The sequence below is a fragment of the Penicillium taxi genome, assembly GCF_028828555.1.
Source record: "Penicillium taxi strain IBT 34144 chromosome Unknown utg000004l_segment0_segment0, whole genome shotgun sequence".
NCBI classification, from domain to species: Eukaryota; Fungi; Ascomycota; class Eurotiomycetes; order Eurotiales; family Aspergillaceae; genus Penicillium; species Penicillium taxi.
In genome coordinates this window covers 3741352-3759476 of record NW_026643206.1, presented here as the reverse complement: position 1 = coordinate 3759476, position 18125 = coordinate 3741352, and the positions used below count along the sequence as shown (strand labels likewise).

General features: G+C 46.3%; 6 protein-coding genes across 6 annotated transcripts; 3 read left to right on the top strand and 3 right to left on the bottom strand.

Annotated features, from left to right (window-relative positions):
* Window positions 1-5638: 5638 nt before the first annotated feature.
* Window positions 5639-8026, top strand: N7495_006286 (C2H2-type zinc finger protein; the record flags this gene model as incomplete). The annotated part of the gene is made up of 2 exons (XM_057208937.1): window positions 5639-5771; window positions 5847-8026. The coding sequence occupies 2 exons, from the start codon at window positions 5639-5641 to the stop codon at window positions 8024-8026; spliced, it is 2313 nt and encodes a 770-aa protein (XP_057062711.1).
* Window positions 8027-8973: 947 nt separating this feature from the next.
* On the bottom strand, window positions 8974-10654 carry N7495_006285 (MFS transporter; the record flags this gene model as incomplete). The annotated part of the gene is made up of 5 exons (XM_057208936.1): window positions 8974-9825; window positions 9880-9950; window positions 10006-10018; window positions 10070-10442; window positions 10503-10654. 5 exons carry the CDS (start codon window positions 10652-10654, stop codon window positions 8974-8976), a joined length of 1461 nt encoding a protein of 486 aa, XP_057062710.1.
* A 1222-nt stretch (window positions 10655-11876) lies between these two features.
* N7495_006284 (FluC/FEX family fluoride channel) lies at window positions 11877-13151 on the top strand (the record flags this gene model as incomplete). Its single annotated transcript, XM_057208935.1, has 1 exon — window positions 11877-13151. The coding sequence occupies one exon, from the start codon at window positions 11877-11879 to the stop codon at window positions 13149-13151; it is 1275 nt and encodes a 424-aa protein (XP_057062709.1).
* A 156-nt stretch (window positions 13152-13307) lies between these two features.
* On the bottom strand, window positions 13308-13829 carry N7495_006283 (uncharacterized protein; the record flags this gene model as incomplete). Its single annotated transcript, XM_057208934.1, has 2 exons — window positions 13308-13654; window positions 13712-13829. 2 exons carry the CDS (start codon window positions 13827-13829, stop codon window positions 13308-13310), a joined length of 465 nt encoding a protein of 154 aa, XP_057062708.1.
* Window positions 13830-14554: 725 nt separating this feature from the next.
* N7495_006282 (uncharacterized protein) lies at window positions 14555-14854 on the bottom strand (the record flags this gene model as incomplete). The annotated part of the gene is made up of 1 exon (XM_057208933.1): window positions 14555-14854. The coding sequence occupies one exon, from the start codon at window positions 14852-14854 to the stop codon at window positions 14555-14557; it is 300 nt and encodes a 99-aa protein (XP_057062707.1).
* Window positions 14855-16606: 1752 nt separating this feature from the next.
* Window positions 16607-17764, top strand: N7495_006281 (BAG family molecular chaperone regulator; the record flags this gene model as incomplete). The annotated part of the gene is made up of 1 exon (XM_057208932.1): window positions 16607-17764. One exon carries the CDS (start codon window positions 16607-16609, stop codon window positions 17762-17764), a length of 1158 nt encoding a protein of 385 aa, XP_057062706.1.
* Between the last annotated feature and the right edge of the window lie 361 nt (window positions 17765-18125).

The following is an 18125-nucleotide window of genomic DNA, read 5'->3' as shown; positions in this document are numbered from 1 at the left end:
GAATAGCGAGCTCGTGTTTGGCTACCCAAGGCTTCATTGATACTAGTCTTGCTTGTCATGAACTCCTACCCCTGATTGAACTGAATAGTATCTATCCACTTGAATGGGCTATTGAATATGCACGTATATTCCTCTAAGTATATTCCAAGGTTGACAGTAATCAATGCTTTCTGTGTTTATTTCATGATAGCAATAGCTGTATAAATAATCATTATTTGAAGGATTTGGTCTACCTAAATCAACTACGGAGGTGATTCCAACCTTGGAAGGCCCCGCCCCGAGGTCGCATCGACTACATATCTACCTAATGTCAATCAATGGCTATATGAATATACCAACATAAACATTTGGCTATCTAGGGGTTTTTACCTTTCCGTGATGTTGGGTAATGCAGGGCTTTCTCCCTCAAGTGAACCCATGGAGCCCGAGGGTACCTACTAAATATGTATGTTTCTAACTACATATGCACTTCAATCTTCAGCCTATGGCCTTCCACATTTGACAAAAGCCCTGGAGGAATTGCTCAGGTAAAACACTTCTCACTAGCTAAATGAGACTAATTCAATTCCAAGATTGGGAACCCAGGTCGTAACCTTAACTTATGCCTCTTCCAACGACCAATAACTATCAAGTAGGGCATGTACTTCAGTCTTACACCGCTTCATCGCAAGATAGCTGATCCATACATAGTCTCACAAAGCTAAAAAGGTTTGTTACGGCAGAAAGTCGTATACCTAATCAGATGGCTTGATGCAAACTTTTAGTAGAAATGAAAATGAGTACTTTCAAAGTTCTCTACATCTTTTCAAAATTTTCAAATCACCAGAAAGTACAAAATCAGGACTTCAATTCACAAATCCAATCAATCAGGATGGGTTATCTCATCCTCTAACAATAAGAATCAAGTCTCCAGGCACATTAGCGTTAAAGGATAATATTATTGATGCTGAGGTATACACGATCTTTGATCGGCTTTAACACCCCAAGAAGCAGACTCATTCAAGACTACATATGCAGGATGGTCGACTTGAGTTGTTCAACCTTAGCAATACCTGTTGTCTGCGCGTATCAAGGTTAATTCCAAAGTTAGTGATTTAAAAAGTCAGTAGTAAACTATTTAGCAAAGATCAACCTAATACCTGAATGTATGATTCTATTGGTGCAATAATGAGCCTCCCAATACCCTGAACAGTTCGCATTCAGGTCCACATGAGCATCTACGGCGTACATATTACCTAGACAGGAGCCTAGAATCTGATTTGCAGCCTGCAAATCTCAGCTCCAAGCTACCTACAGTTAGACTTAGTGGCACAAGAATCATCATGAGAGGCATACACAAACCAACCGACCGGATCACCATGGGCGGAGACACAATTATCTCATAGACAAAGTCCTCCAATTGCAGTTGTATCTAGGGCCTCGGAACCTCTGATCATGATCAACATGCCCCATTTTTCAATGTTTCAGAGTGAAAAGCGAATTGAATGATGCGGAAGAACGCGCTCAGCTGTCCATAAGGACCTAGACCTTTTCTATTCTGTGTTTACGGTGTATGTTCCCCCCCCCCCCCCCCCCCCCCCCCTTTCTCGTAATATCCACTTCTGGCAAACCTTCAAAGCTTCAAACATTTCCACAGCTCTGTTCATTGGACGTGCCGTTTTTCGGCAGATGGGAGACACCAATCCGGTTTGAAGTTTCGCCCCATTCTTGAACTGTTATTAGACGTTTAATTATGGGAAAGAAAGTTTGTGTCTACTTGTAGTAGTACACATCATCTACTTATCGGCCTCCGCTCCATCTCCGTCTAGAAAGTGTCCATCCCTTCGAGAAAACTCGGAAGAACATCCGCGAGAACCCTTCTCATTCTCGGGAGTCGGAGAAGAAATAATCTAAATACTTCTATAATGAAAATATGCACAAATCTCGATCTGGTGGAATCCGCGGGAGTAAACCGTGGACCGGGGAATGTATCCGGTCCCCTTTCGGTCATCCTTGGAACGTATTTAATTCAATTTATCTACTACATCAAGGTTTATTTGCATGACGATCCAACTTAACTTTCATAGTGTTCCTTTCTCGAGAAAACACGATTTCAACGTACTACTCATACGAAGTTCTCTCTACCATGTACATAACCAAATATCCTCCCATTTTGTGAAAAAGTCCAGACCAGACCCCATCCCGTGATGACGAATTAACCAACGGATCAATAGGGGATAAAAAATTATATTTATATATATTACGAAATGCGGTAATGTGATTGCAGGTCTTCCATAAGCGAGGGATTCCTCCCAACGCAGCTCAATATCCTAATAAAGCTAGCTCCATCGGAGCGTCGAAGCATCGGGAAGTTGTGCTGCATAGAGATAGCGCGCTTTATGGATCCGAACAGAAATGAGACGAAAAAAAAAGTCACCCGCTCATACATAACAAAGCAGGACAACATCCCAAATCACATATCCCCACTGGGATTTACATTGCAGTTCGTTGGGAAATCCTGCCATGTGTTCAAGCGGTGAATAAGCACTTAACTCTAGCTAATACTTAGCCCAGGATTATAGCCCTAAGCCAACTGTGAATACCCTCACCGACTTCTTCAAGAAGAGTAAAATTGAAATTTCAGGCATGGGCTAGATAAGGAGTCTCCGAGCTTGAGACTCTAGCCAAGGCCCTAAGGTCCCGGCTTCCGGTGCGCAGCATAGTACATAGTACACAGTAAAGTTCAGGGGTTGCCGGGGAAGAGATTCCTAGAATTCCTTGCGAATGACACTGGACATTGGTGGAGCCCAGGGCGTCAAGACAAAAGTTACAGAAGAGTCGATGTAATCCATTTGTAGATCCATTATTGGGTTTCACCGTAGGGTTTTCCTAACTTCTGCGCTGCTCTGGCCTCCAAACGGAATTCAAGCTCGAGTTCGCTCCAGGGATTAAGAATGAGTGGATCTCTGCTGCTATCACTTTGCAGGGATTTCCCGTCTATTTCGTACCTTTGCTCTTGGGCGGTCAAGTCACCGCTCCTGTTGTTTTCTGTCTTTCTTTTATTTATTTTATTATTATTTATTTCCAGTCTCCTTGCTTGGTTCCTGAGAACGTCAAGTTAAACTGGGTCGGTCCGCTGCATCGGGGTGTGGATCGTGAATTGAATTTGTTAAACACCAGGAGATGAAAGAAGCTCCCTGGTACACCGCTCCGAATGTTCAATGTTGGAAAGCATCGATCAGGTACGGAACGGAGTCCGGGTGAGTAGTACGTTTGCACATATTCTCGTTCCTGAACAGAAGTTGACCTGTAGCACGTCACGTACCTATCTCACCTCACATAACTGAGTCAGTGGAAACCAACCAAGTTATATCAATAAAGGGGACATCAATTAAGTTCATGGAAACTGGAATTTGATACTGTAACCACCTACTTTCCATTATTAGAACAAAACGATCTCCCAATTTGTTCTGTCTTGGGCTGCATCGCGTCTCCACCGAAGCCTTAAACGCGTTTCCTCAGTAACCGCGCGTCGGTCCTTTGCATCCTTAGCGGATTGTCGGGACCCGATGATGCAGCCCCAACGGAGAGGCCCGGGAATTCACGATTTACATCGCAGTCTCCCTTGCGGTGTATTCCGTAGCTTGTTCTCCGTAGGCCACTGTCTGGGACTAGGTTTAGTGTAGTGGGCCAGGATCGAAGACATACAGCAGTGTATCTGGATAATTTTAGTTAGAAAGGCGATAGAGTTGAGGATGTAGGTAGTGCTCAAAGGCACATGTAGTACGCAGGGAGTGCAGGAACAAGTAGGATGTGAACCAGTTCTTCTGCACTACGAGCTTATTCAAATTTGAATTGAATCAGATGATGTATTCGATCTAATTTATGGTTTCCATGCAGATCGTCCACCTGACTAGACACAACAGACAGCACAGACATAGAAATAACCCACTTTGTAATATTTAGATACTTAGTATTGACTAGACAAAGTACTCCGTCTCCGTTGACGTGGATCAGTACCGTGGAAACCGCCACAGAGCGGGTCTTCAACTGAGACGCGTCTGGACCATATCATCAAAAAGAAATGCTGATCTCTCAACCAGGGGCTAAGACGAACTTGTGGCGCACACCTGTCAGACCAAAGAAATCCCTGAAACTGATCCTACCCAATACTTAGTATCAAGAGGGCCATACGCATTGATCGACTTCCGCCACTTCCTGCTAATAGCCCCGCTGTGTGGATCCGATCCAATGCATTTCTAATTGGTCACACGACGTGTCTTTCGAGTGCCCTCAGGACAAAAGTGATTCTGAATTCCTCTACTACTGAGTACGAGTATACGTATATGTACAGAGTAGACTAACTAGTTACCTAGTATATCAGCAATGTTAGAATACTCATCCCTGTTTCATTCCCAACCCACCTGATTGTTCGTGTCCTACTCGGAGCTGTGTAACTACTGGATAGAGAGGGGTGGAGGGGTAATGTGGGTATAGAACTGTTGAAGGATAACGATAAGGATGTATAGATCACTTTTTTATAATTTTCAATTTTCAGATGACTTTGATATTCATCATATTCTGTTTATCTACAGAGTAGGTACACAGTAATTTCCTCCCTGGTGCCACGATCGAGGCACTAAAATTGCCTTGCTCTGTACATGCCAGCCACACACATTTCCGCCCTGCGATAAAGAGGGCCCCCTCTCTGAGACTAAACAGAGAGCCCTGAGTGAGGGGCCTATGCATCATTACTGCTCCACTCTTCACCCTCGCAGCACACTATTCCCACTTTAATAGCCTTTTTATGGTCCTGAATATCATGTTTTCCATTTTGACCTATAATTGATCAGTGTTTTAGTTCTATTGAAGTCATGGTATGAAGTAAAGCCGCAAGGAGATATGAAGTATACAGTGGGGGTAAACAATTGAACCCACACCTTACTAATAAGATATATGGATAATTATGATTGTAATATAAAACATTAATTATGAAATTGAAATTGAAATTGAAATACTATGTAGAAATGTGAAATATTGAAATATTACGTGTCAAATGTGTGTGTATTGTAAAAAGGGGGGCAGATATGGAAAGAGAGAAAAGTGCGTGGCCGTAACAAGGGGTTGGTGATGTTTGATTCATACTGGAAACGTTTTGTTCTGAAGGTAAGAAAGTCCCACCTTTTTCACTCTTTTTTTTCCCTGCTTTTTTTTCCCTGCTTTTTTTTCCCGTCGCGCCTCGCGCGTAGTTGACTCTTAGGCCCACGTCCCTGTCCCCCCTCTCTCTTTGCCCCCCGAAGAACCCGTTCCTAAATTCCCTTCCCTTTCTTCCTCCATCCACACTTCCACTTTCTTCCCCTCTTCTTTCGTCTTTCTTCCCCTCTTCCCCCTCCAACCCTTTCAACAACCCTCCACTCTCGCGGTCCTTAACGCTCGTCCGCCTTTCTTTTCCCATTCATTTTATTTTGTGGCTGGACACACTCTATTTTTTTTTTCCATTTTCGTCAGTTACGCACACATACAAGGAATGATCAGACGTCTACAAGATCTTCGGTCCTCGACACATCTCCAGCACCGTTGCGAGTTCACCCAGGGAACAATACCACCGTATTCTCCTACTTCGATATTCGCCTAATACGAATTTCGACCTTTCACAAAGATGGCCCCCGCAGCTTCAGGGACGGCGAACTCGCCAGCCAAGAAGGCTTCTGCTCCAGAAAAGAAGTACAAATGCCAATTTTGCAATCGCGCTTTCAGCAGAAGCGAACATCGTAGCAGGCATGAACGCTCACGTTAGTATTGTCCTTTCATCCGATGTGGAATCCATGTTTTCAAATCAAGGAAGCTGACCCAATATCCCATTATAGACACAAAAGAGCGACCTTTCAAATGTTTAAAATGTCGTAGTACGTTTGTTCGTCGCGACCTTTTATTGCGCCACGACCGAACTGTTCACGCCAAAGACGGCGGTATCCCTTTGGTTGCCGAGGGACGCAGACGTGGTGGAGGGGTCCAAAAATCAACTCCTGCCGCCCCACCTAAGCCCTCAATTACTATTGATCCGGCTACCTTGGAACATATCGAAGCAAGTAGTGACGGTATGGTTGATCTCGAAACCGCAGCCATGTTGATGACAGATTTCCAACACAAGGCAGCAGCTGCAGCTACTGGTCAGGCTTCCGAGCGCTCCGAATCCCTTTCCCCGGGCAACGGCTCTTTCGAGCCGTATCTGTCAGGCAACGCCACCTTGCCCCAGATGCCCTGGGATACCCTCGTTTCGTCGGCAGATCACCCAATGCACGCACTCGGTCGTCACGGTCTCACCGGCGACATGCTCTCGCTGCCCATATCTGGCAACTCCACCCCGAACGCGCTCTCCCCGTACCCCTCTATGACCGGCCCCGTCAGCCCTGTAAACTACCGTCGCTCTCCCGGACCTAGCCAAGCATTGACCTTGGCCAAGGCTCCCCAGATCCACGACGAGTTAGAACGTAACATGGTGGTTGAGCGTGTCCAAGGTGCCGACACTCTTGGCGCACTCCCCGATACCTTCCAGCTACCTGGAACCCAGATCTTGAACCGGTACTTGTCGACCTACTTCAACCTGTACCATCCCCACCTACCATTCCTGCACCAGCAGTCATTTAGCCCTGCAGTCGTTGCGGCCCCGCTTCTGCTTTCTGTTCTGTCTATCGGTGCTTTGTACACTTTCGAGCGCGAGCATGCTTTCATGCTTCACGTGGGCGCGAAGGTCTTAGTCAACCAGTTCCTTCAACAGAAAGAGAACTTTGACTCTCGCAAGTGCCCACTGTGGCTGATGCAGAGCACCCTGTTGAACATGGTCTTCGAGAGCTGGAGTGGTGACCCGAAGGGGCTTGAGTGGACTTGCTCCATCAAAAGTCTTCTTGCCAATATGGTCGCTGGCAATCGTTACCAACTCAAGTTGCGGACTGCTGCCCGCCAGGGCATGTACCCATCTCGGGAGGACTGGATTGAGGATGAGTCTTGCAGACGTACTTACTTCGCTGTGTACATTTTCTTCGGCATGCTGACTCTTACTTTCAACCACACTCCTGCCATGAGCTTCGATGAATTTGACAACCTCGAGCTCCCCTCATCCGAGACTCTCTGGAACCTCGATGCCGCAGACGAAGAGTCTTGGCATCGACGTGCACCCACCAACACCTTGACTGTGCGCGAAGCCCATGATTACCTGTTCCAGGGAGAGCAGACCCGATACAGTGCGTTTGCTACACGTGTACTGATAAATGCTCTCTTCTTGCAAGTCTGGAACCACAAGCGTAGCTTCGAAGCCCTACAAGACGTCGTCACTGAGTACAAGCTCCGCCTGGCTTTGGAAACCTGGGAAAGTTCTCTTGACGTGTGCGAGTCCGAGACCATTGTTGTCCCTCTCAGCACGCCTCAAAAGGGCCACCCCTTGATTTTTAACTCCATGGCCATGTACCGTAACACTCGTGCCCGCCTGGAAGTTGATCTGAAATCCATCCAGGAGGCTATGCGTTACCACTCCTCGTACGAGGTTGCGGCAGCCATGACCGTCGCACGCGAGAAGGTTAAGCGCTCGCAAGAAATGAACAAGGTCATTCAACAGTGCTTTGAATGCATTGAGATTGCCGCTGTTCAGGGCATCAACTGGGTTGCCAAGACCTCTGCCACCAATTGGAGCGTCGAGCACCCTCTCTGCGGCCTGGACCTGATGGTCATCCTGAGTCTCTGGCTCTATCGCCTGGAACATGACGATGAGCCAGCTACTGAGGCCGAGATGGCACTCTACAACAAGGTGCGGAATCTCTTTGATGATGATGCCATCGACGCCTTTGGCAAACTCAGCTCCACCGTGGCTCGTGTCTGGGGTAACATACTTGACGGAGTGGTAGTTTGGGGAATCACCAAGCTTATGGGTGAGTCATTCAAGCTGCACTCCCAGGCTCTGATCGGCTATGAGGATTCTTTGCGTGTCGCGAAGGATCAGCCGATTCACGCCGTTTCAACCAAGTCGCTTGCTAGCATTGGCACCGCGTACTAAAATACTTTCTATCTTCACTTTTTTTGTTTGTTTCTGACTCTTTTCGGGCTTTCTTCCTCTCATTACTTGGACGCTTTTTTATCTTTTTTGGGACGTTTGGGAAAAATCAGGAATCGGTAATGCCAATGGGCAGGCGGGGTGTTTTTTGGGCTTTGGGAAATGCTTCGCCTCATTTTGCCTCATGGTTAAAATCCCTGAGTTTTGCGCTTTTTTCATGGGTTGCATTTTCTTCTCCCCCTTCTTTGCACCATGGAGTTCTGTGTGGTGTATTCTGCTATTATATTTTTCTTCCGCTGGCTGGTCCTGCGTGCTGTTCCTTTTCGCACTCGACGGAGTTCTATTCTTTTGTTTCCTTGTTCTTCTTTCAAACCTTAGCCCCTAATCGCGCCCTTCGTCCATTCGCCTTTGAATCTTGATACCTTTTGGATTTACGTTTTCCCGCTGTACTTGCGCGCGCTTTGTGTTTAGTGGTTTGAGGGAGACTTGGATCTGATTTTCTCGATCTATTGTCTGAGTCTCTGTTAATTGCATGTCTACTTTTTATTTTTCCCCGCCTAGCAACCTGGTCTGTTTTGGTCTCCGCTCCCATCTCGCATTTCTGTTTTTCTCTTTGCACATGTTTTCCATGCTTGTTTCTGTACCATAAGTAATCCTGAATACACAATTTGGTGGGGAAATCTTTTTCTTGTAGACGAAGGCGTAGTTTAATCATGCTACTTCAGCTATATCTAACGAGTTGTACGGAGGTCTGTCCTAGGAGTCATACTAGATCCGCTAATAGTATGATATCTGAGGGGTCAGTCACATTAATCAAGTGACCATAAAACCTTGTCGTCGGCAGTATAGACTGTTTCGAGGGTCTCATGAACCCACAGCTCCGGGGTAGAATAACGAATAGTAGTAGCCATTAGATAGTATATATAGTTACTAGGTGCCATATTAATTATTCAGTCCTCCAGGACTTCCTCATCCAAGGCTTCATTAGAGAAAGTTCCATATCTATCTCCAGATATCGGCTGAGTCTCAGGGCTGGTCCGGAACCTCTCTCCATGACGAGTGAGGAACAATGACAGCGGTACAAGCGCCAGAGCCACAAACGCCAACACACTATTGCCCCAACCAGAGCCCAGTCGCTCATACATGACTGGTGCAGCAAGGGGCAAAGAAGTGGCCAAGGCAGACCGAACAACAATATTGACAGAGCTGGCACTTGCCGCAAAGATACCAAAGGCATCCATGATATACAGCTGAGCGCTCAGAATCACTCCAATTATGGCAAAGGCAGTGATGCCCGTTCCAATGACAGGCAAAACCCAGTGCATGTTTCCCTGAATCGACCAGCCGTATGTTAGATATCCCAGAGCCATGATGATATTTATGGGCATTAAGAGAGCCAGACGGTCTTCGGGCCGGCTAGTTCCTCGTTCCCTTGTCCTCTTGTTTTTGTACCAGTCGGAGAGAGGACCCAGTATGTATTCACCGGCAGCAAACCCAATATTAAAGCCGATAAATGCTAGTCCCGTTTCGCCCTCATTAAATCCATACTGATCATGGAATAGACTGGGGATTGTAGTGATAAGAAAGTAGAGAGAGACAAAAGCCGCGGAGGTGAATAGAGTCACCAGCAGAAGGACTGGGGAATGGAGTGCGATTTTGACCGAGCGAACTAGTCCGTCCCTGAGAGGATTTTTCTGCTTGTGATTGGACTCAATGCACTTGCCCTTGGGGTCTTGCCCAGCAAGAACTGGTAAAAATGTTTCTCGCATGACCACCAGTCCAATTAGAGCTGTCAGAGCACTCTTCAAAACGATCAGTCATCTGTAACTAGAAAATTCCTAGGGACCTATACTTACGATGACGGCTTCCACCCAGAATACGAATCTCCAGCCTTTCCAGAGCCCTATATAACCACCAAATACGGGACCTAGAAAGCGTACATTAGCACACTATCAGTACTAGCTTGGTCCAGCCCAGCTTACCAATAGTATTACCCTAATAGCGGTCAGCTACACCCTCAATGCGTCAACAAAGCTATAGACTTACCAGCAAATACCCGGTAGACCACAGAGTCATCCACTTCCCACGGTTCTCGAGTGGAACCAAATCCGCTATGTAGCCTGGAGCCAAGGTTATAGGCACAGAACCAGCCAGACCGATAAGAACTCGGGCGAAGAGAAGGGTCGGGAAGGTTTTGCTGGCTGCACAGAGGACTGACGCCAAAACAAAGAGGAAGTTAGATGCATGTGTCAAAGGAGTACGGCCGTAGACTTCGCTCAACGGGGCGACGATGAGGGGACCAGTTGAGAGCCCTACTATGTGAATTGAAATGAGCAAAGACATTAAAGACGCATTGGATATGTTGAAGTCATCTATGATTTGAGGGGTGTTGGGCGTGGAGATCGTCGAGGCAATGCAGCTATGATATTATGAAATTAGTTTCGGATTCGAAGATATTGTGGAGAAATATACTCCGCACTCATTAAAGGCTGTGAAAGAGACAAAAGTGATGATGGTCAGTTTTCTTATGAAAGGCCATTCCATGGGTCGGTTATAGTATGGAGTCCTGTAGTATGGTGGATTCTCATTTGGAAGTAGAAGGGATTCTTGATCCTCGCTGTGTTCCGACATTTCTGAGCGTAAAAATCACAGTGGAAGAGTCAGTCCACCGCTCTATTTAGTCAGGGAGGAGTAGCTGTGAGGTTGTGTGGGGGGCGACAGTCTCTCCTTGCTTTTTCCCCCCTCTTGATCGACGTAGCGAACCATGGAGTATATGCAGGTGCCCAAGTCTGCATATCAACAGAAAGGGGTGAACAATTCGATCTGTAACTTTTGGAATCTTCCAATTAGACCGCGTATAGAGCACTAGCTATCATTTGTTAGAACGATTCTGCAGCTTAGGGATCTATGGTCTCGTCTCATTTCTATATAATCTCGTCTACTTCTGGTTTCTTGATATCTTATTCTCTTCTCCAGTAATTCTCAATTATGACTTGCGCTTGCCCGAGTCACAGTCAGAGTGCCGCAGCAATGCGTTGGATTTTGAATCAGCGATTATATATCCCGATATAGAAGGTGTCTTTTGTGGAAGGCGAAGTTCAGTAAAGCTCATTCAAATAAGCCGATCTCAGGAGCGATAAGAAAAGAATAGAGTTATATAGAAGGGAAAGAAGATTGGAAGGAAGAATTATGATTATGTTGGTTAAATAGAAGAGGTAAGTGGATTATGTGAGCTAGAAGTAAGAAAGCAAACTAAGGATAAAGTAGGTAAATATAAAGCCAGCTGATCAGTTTAAGGATTATAGACGACTAAAGCGGACCGAGATATCGAGCTGATCCACTTCTATAATTTCACGACCGTCAATATGGCTAGTACCCATGATACCAGAAATCTTTTGGCCAATGTAGCTCGAGTGCATGTAGATTGATAGCTGGCAGCTGTACATAGGTATGAGACACTGGATAGAAGTAAGTTTGAAACATCTGAATATCTATAGGAATATCATTAGACAAAGTCTCATTAAATGTAGGGATCTTACATTGGAAATTGATTCAATGATTCAGTCATGTTCTCGAGATTCGAGAACCTCTCCAATACAAGTTAGTACGTGGGGGAGTACTGGTAAACAAGGTGTCAGTCATATCGCAATCTCTCAACAAAAGATCATAGCATACCAATATAGGATAACAAGCAGATGCTTGAACAATATACCATACTGTACAATAGAAACATGGAATGTAAAATACAAGATTATCGTATTATCGCTTTATCGCTTTATCGCTTTACTGTCTTATCGCATTATCGCATATCAGTTTCAAAACTCCAACTTCAAACCCCACCAAACATCCCAGCATGCCATATCAAAGGCACGGGGCAACCCCAAATCAGGACCCCAAAAACGAGGACGAAACAGAGCCCCCATTAACCGAAACTACTGCCCCTCAACCCGTCTCACCAGACTCCTTGCAACGACAACTATGCAACCCAAGCGGAACCGAAACCCCTTCAGCACAAGAAGCATCAGCACCAGCGCCAGCAAAATCCGAAGCATGTAGCTCTTTCTCTAAAAATGCAACGAATCTCTATACGATCTCATACCTCGTCTTCTTTGCTATATTGGGCACTCTCGCGCGCCTGGGTCTACAGGCCCTAACCTCTTATTCTGGCGCGCCGGTCGTAACAGGAGTGTTATGGGCTAATGTAGCAGGTAGTCTGATAATGGGCTTCCTATTAGAAGACAGAAGCCTCTTCCGCGAAGAATGGGGTAACTCCATGAAAGATGGTGCTGTCCAAATACCCGCGACGCACCACAAGGCAGTCAAGAAGACTATCCCGCTGTACATTGGGCTGACAACAGGCTTCTGTGGCTGCTGTACATCCTTCTCATCATTCATACGAGATGTCTTCCTAGCGCTAGCGAACACCCTACCAGACCCCTCACTACAATCCGGCACGGACATTGCCTCTCGTAACGGCGGCTACAGTTTCATGGCGCTGGTCGCAGTCTTTCTCGTCACCGTATCGCTTTCTCTTTCCGCGCTGATCTTCGGCGCGCACCTCGCTCTAGCAATGGGCGCATTCACGCCTACAATCCCTTTCCGATTCACGCGACGCGTAGTCGACCCCGCTGTCGTCGTGCTGGCTTGGGGCTGTTGGCTCGGCGCCGTGTTCATGGCCATATGGCCGCCAGACCGATTCCACGCCGCCGAAACTTGGCGTGGACAAGCTATTTTCGCAATAGTATTTGCGCCGGTTGGCTGTTTGCTCCGGTTTTACGTCTCGCTGTTGCTGAACGGTCGCGTCGCTACGTTCCCGCTTGGTACTTTTGCTGTGAATATGTTTGGCACAGTTGTTGAGGGGGTGTGTTATGATTTGCAGCATGTTGTTGGGGTTGCTGGGGTTCCTGCTGCGCTGACTGGGTGTCAGGTTTTGCAGGGTGTTATGGATGGGTTTTGTGGGAGTACCACTACTGTTAGTACGTGGGTTTCTGAGCTTAATGGGCTGTCGAGAAAGAGGTATGCTTATTTTTATGGGGGAGTGAGCTTTTTAAGCGCACTTGGACTTTTGGTTGTTATTATGGGTTCGTTGTTGTGGACTAGAGGGTTTGATGAGCCTATTTGTGGATGATACCAGTGTGATATATAACAAAATATAATCTGTAATACTACCTAGGCACTTTGCAGAGTCCTCGACTTCCAAGGTCGAGGGCTTGCCATCACCAATTGACATGTCAACTGAGTACTAGAACTCAGACTGGACAGGTCAAATGTAAAACACTGTAGCTCACAGAGCCTCATGACTAGAATTGACTCTTTGCCAATCCAGCCCAAGCCTAGGCCCTACACCAGAATGAACCTGACTCCTGTTTCTCTCACGATCCAATTGCATCATCGGAATCCCATGAACAGGCAGCTCAACCCGATTGACCGGCGGCGCATACCGATCCAGCATCTTCTCCTGCACAACGCGACCACTACTTCCGCCAGGTGTAACAAAAGGCAAATGTTTACTTGGGAATTTGTTCATGTTCATATTCATATTCATATTCATATTCTCCGCTAGGGGCGCAGTGCGGCTGTGGAAGGTCTTGCGATAGGCAAGGTCTTCAGCGTGGTTGCGGCGTTGAGCGGCTGATTATATTGTTATCAGAAACTATAGCTCTTATGCCTTAGATCGATGTTACTTACCGTGCCAGAAGTATGCGTATATGGCTGTTGTTACTATGCATAAGCCTATAAAGCCGAACATGATGCCTAGCTCTTGGCTGAGAGAGCGCATAGGCGTGTAGGGTAGAAAGTTCGACATTGTGTTTCAAGTGCAGCTGATCTATATGTCTCTCTGTTTGAAAGTGATGTGTCAAGTATCAGTCGAAATTATGCTTCTTCTTCGAAGATCTGGAAGTTATTTGTATGGGTCTAAGCGCTTATTTTGACTTCACTTGGCGAACCTTGTTAACGAGATCGGAATTTCTGAAAAGAGAATTCTATTTTCTGTTTCGGTTGATTCGGTAGAGAAGTAGAACTCGAGTTATATGTCGAGGGGAGAATGGGGGAGTTGGATTCTAGGACAAAGAAAACTCATCAAAGAATATTTTTTTTAAAAAAAGAAGAATATGTGGTTCATTTCTCATATGTACACACATTAAAGTAGAACAAAAAAGGGGGTCATGGGTATAAAACACGTATTCCCAGAGATATCATGTACAACATGCTCTATACTCCCATGGCCAAAAAAGGCGGGAATGCAAAATCCCCAATGGGGCAGGGAAGAAGAAACAAGACAGAAGCCGTGGATGCAATGTTACGGCAGGTGATGAAGTCGCTAAAAAATCGCGAAGGATAAAAAAAAGAAGCAGAGGGACGACCAAGTTGCAGGGTCGGATTAAAAAGTAGTATGAAGGGTTCGGAGGGCGCGTGTTCACATGTCGATGCCAAAGGCAATGTTCTCGGGGTTGGACGTTGAAAGTTTGAAAGCAAGAATAGAATAGGAAGAGAGAAAGGTATCGTCGTGTTCTTCTGGTCTTATCGCATTCAACCCAACATCACTGCTGTCAGGGCAGTGACGGTTAACCCGATAGCCATGCCGATCCATGGAGTTTGGCCAAGGGTGCCTTCGCTACGCGCCTGAAGAACATGTCGTGCTGCCCTTTTACTTGGTATCAGACCATCCAGATCAGTCGCAGGAAGGAGCTGTTCCCGCGCAACGGCAACTTCTGGTAATGATGCGGCTGGTGAGCGGATGGCGAGATCGGGAGTAAGATCATATGTACGCGGCTGGGGATCAGCCAGAACGACCGGCGCTAGGGCGACGAGGAAAATGGCCGGCCTCATGGTGAGAATATTGAAATATGTTTAACAAGAAATCGAGACCTTGGAAGCGGAGAGGAATTTGGCGGGTTTCTTTTTTTTTTTTTTTTTGAAAAATGTCTTGAGTAGGAACAAGCAACGCCAAGCAACCTTGGAAGCTAAGAGGGTTTGAAGTTGGCGAGGCAACAAGTGACGAGGTTATATGTAGTAGGGTGCAGGATAACAAGTCAACGAAACAACGATGATGTCGATATCGCACTAGTCAGTAAAAAAAGAAACGGGGTTGATGGGGGACCGCCGCGGATTTATTTTGGGGCTCAAGGAATAGGGGGTGGGGGTGTTTGTTTCGAGCCCCAAGCCGCACGGAGGATATTCCGATTGCAATGAGGCAGGACCAGTTAACCTGTTGATCCTGTGAAGAAGATGCAGGAATACCCACATGAGCAATACAGAAATGAAAAAAAAAAAAAGAAGGGACTTCGAAGGGAAATGAAGATGGGGGTTTTAATTGGATGAAGTAGACGGGTTGTAAGGGACTTTCAGGGCTAGTCTGTATAGTCAGTGGGGGCCTCTACTGTTACTCTTTACTCCTTTGGTATCACAGTAATACCTGATTCAGAGATGCTTATAAAATAACCAATGAAAATAGCTTCGAAAATAGCTTCCATTTGACCTCATAAGGTGGGGCATGACCACAACGACGTAAATCTAGTCACCCAAAGTACTAGATTATCCAGGTATACCGCTTCGGTCTATGTCCTACTTACTTAGTACTTGAGGCCCACCAGTAGTATCATCTAACATTTACCAATATGCACTAGTGGGTCTAGGGTTGTCCAATCTTAACAAACGGGATAAAACCTGGAAAGTCTATGCGCGTAGATGAGACAATGGGTTTGTGCTGCATATTTGATTTGTTGTTCTTGATGTCGTGGATGAAACAAGACTATAAGTGCTCCAAGGACGGTTGTAAGTTGATGATAATTGAGGATCAAGGCACTAAGTATCACTACTCTGCGGTCATCGATGTAATCGGATAAAAGGCCGACTTTGACATTTGTTGATCATGTACGTATGTGGAGTACACATTACTGCTGCCAATCTAACGTCTCGACTCTCCTGTTAGATAGTGCATAGGTGCTGCCCGGGTATACGGAGTGGGAATCTTGGAAGTCTTCTGTTTATTTAGCTGTCTTCGGCTCTTTTATTCTCAGTATTTCCAAGATTCAACTCTATGTAATTTACTAGACTTTCGAATTCTAAAAAAAAAAAATACCAAGCATGCTAGCCATTCAAGTTCAATCAAATCCATGATCTATGGATGATACCAGTCCATCAAAGCTAGTTTTGTTAGTTGCCAACCTAGATATACCAGTGCCAATATATGTAAACAGGAAAGCATACCGAAAGGGAGGTCACTAAGTAGGTGTAGATCCGTAGTAGGCAAATTTGATGTGCAACCTAGAATAAACTACATACCTTAGATCATGTTCAGAATTAGAATTAAAACAATGGGCCTTGACTTGTTGAAATAGGCCCTCATCCCCAAGGTTCATCCTGTACATATGCAAGCCTTAGGCATCAGCGCCTTCATTGGAGCCAACTAGGCAGCACAGTGGAACACAAGGCAGTCATTGGACACTCAAACTCTTTTATCTGCAAAGGCAAAATGGTAGATCTAGTAGCAACAAACAGAGCCTCAACAAAAACATGACAAGGTGGAGGGGTATGGCAGTATAACTTCCTCTCCGCCTTATCACTATCCTTCAGACCCAGATGGATGACTTGACCACGTCCTGCCCCCTCTACCGTTCGATGACTACTCTGCCATCACCCCCCGCTCAGTCTACACTGAGTGAGAAGGCTGTTATTTATCTAGACCACGTCACTGAAAATATTCCAATCCTTCTCGATTCACTTCGACCTCGATTGGCCCCGCTCCGAGCGTACCTGTCCACAACACCCTTCCGCTCCGTCGCGCAAGTCTTGCCATTTGAGATCGACGAGACAACTGCTACTATTTTCGCCGCGCTCACCGTCGCACTCCTCACCGTTTCCATCATGAGTTGGAACTCATTTTCTAGTTTTTGGCGTAGTCCCGCCCCACAGGTCAGTGATGCGGATTTTAGCTACATCACACCCGACGACATCGTCGAACCACCCTCCAATGCCTCATTGCAGGATATGAAATATATTGGCTCCATAGGTGACTCCGAGCCAGACGTGATCAACGTCCGCCACCGTGGCAAGATTTACCCTTTGCAATTCCGCGCCTATGCTATCGATGACGGCCTTTTGACCGTCGGCCACCTACGACGAGAGGCTGCGTTGCAGCTGGGAGCGGAAAACCCGAAACAAGTGCGATTGCTGTACAAAGGAACCATTCTAGCAGACGACAGTCGTTCATGCAAGGCGTCGGGACTTAAGCAGCACTCGGAGGTGCTGTGTGTGGTCTCTTCAGCCGATCACGCTGCTGGTCCGAGTGACAATTCCGACTCCTCCGCACCACGTGAGGTTGCAGAGCCAAGTACGAAAAAGAAGAAGAACAACAAGAAGAAGGGCAACAAGAAAAAGAATGCGCCTGTCCCTGAAACCATCCCGCCAGGTCCCCCCGTCGCCTCCAGTCAGCCGCTCACATCGCCCAACCTCAAGTTATTGCCCACTGCTATGGAGCAGGTGACGGCCTTGACCCAATACCTCATTCATGGCCTGTTGCCTCTGTGCCAAGAATACATAACGGACCCGCCAACTGACGCCAAGAAGCGAGAGTTTGAACACAAGAAACTGAGCGAGACCATCCTCGCTCAGGTCATGCTCAAGGCAGACTCGATCGAACCAGACGGCAATGTTCAAGTTCGAACTGCCCGCAAGGACCTCATCCGAAAAGCGCAAGAAACCCTGAACGAATTGGATTCAGTCGCAAAAGAGGGATAGATAGCTCATTATATCAACATTGAAATCTTATAGAACAGGGAAGACCTGTGAATTGTATATGGGGAATTGGCGTATCGTAAGGCAAAAAGTCCAGACGTTTTCTAGCGGCATCTCATGGAAATCTCTAATCTCAGGGGTTTAATAAAGGCTTAAAGGCTGAAACATTCGGTTCCACTTGAAATTAGGCTTGAACTGTCTTTTTTGACAGCAATATTTGGGTAGCTAACTACCTTATGCGAAAAATGACGTTCAATTGAATTTCAATTTCACCAGTAGTTTGCACCGTTGGGTACTGCAGTCCTTGGATATGGTCTGGCGACATGTCCAAGTCTAGCCTTTTAGTCCTGTACTATTCCCAGTT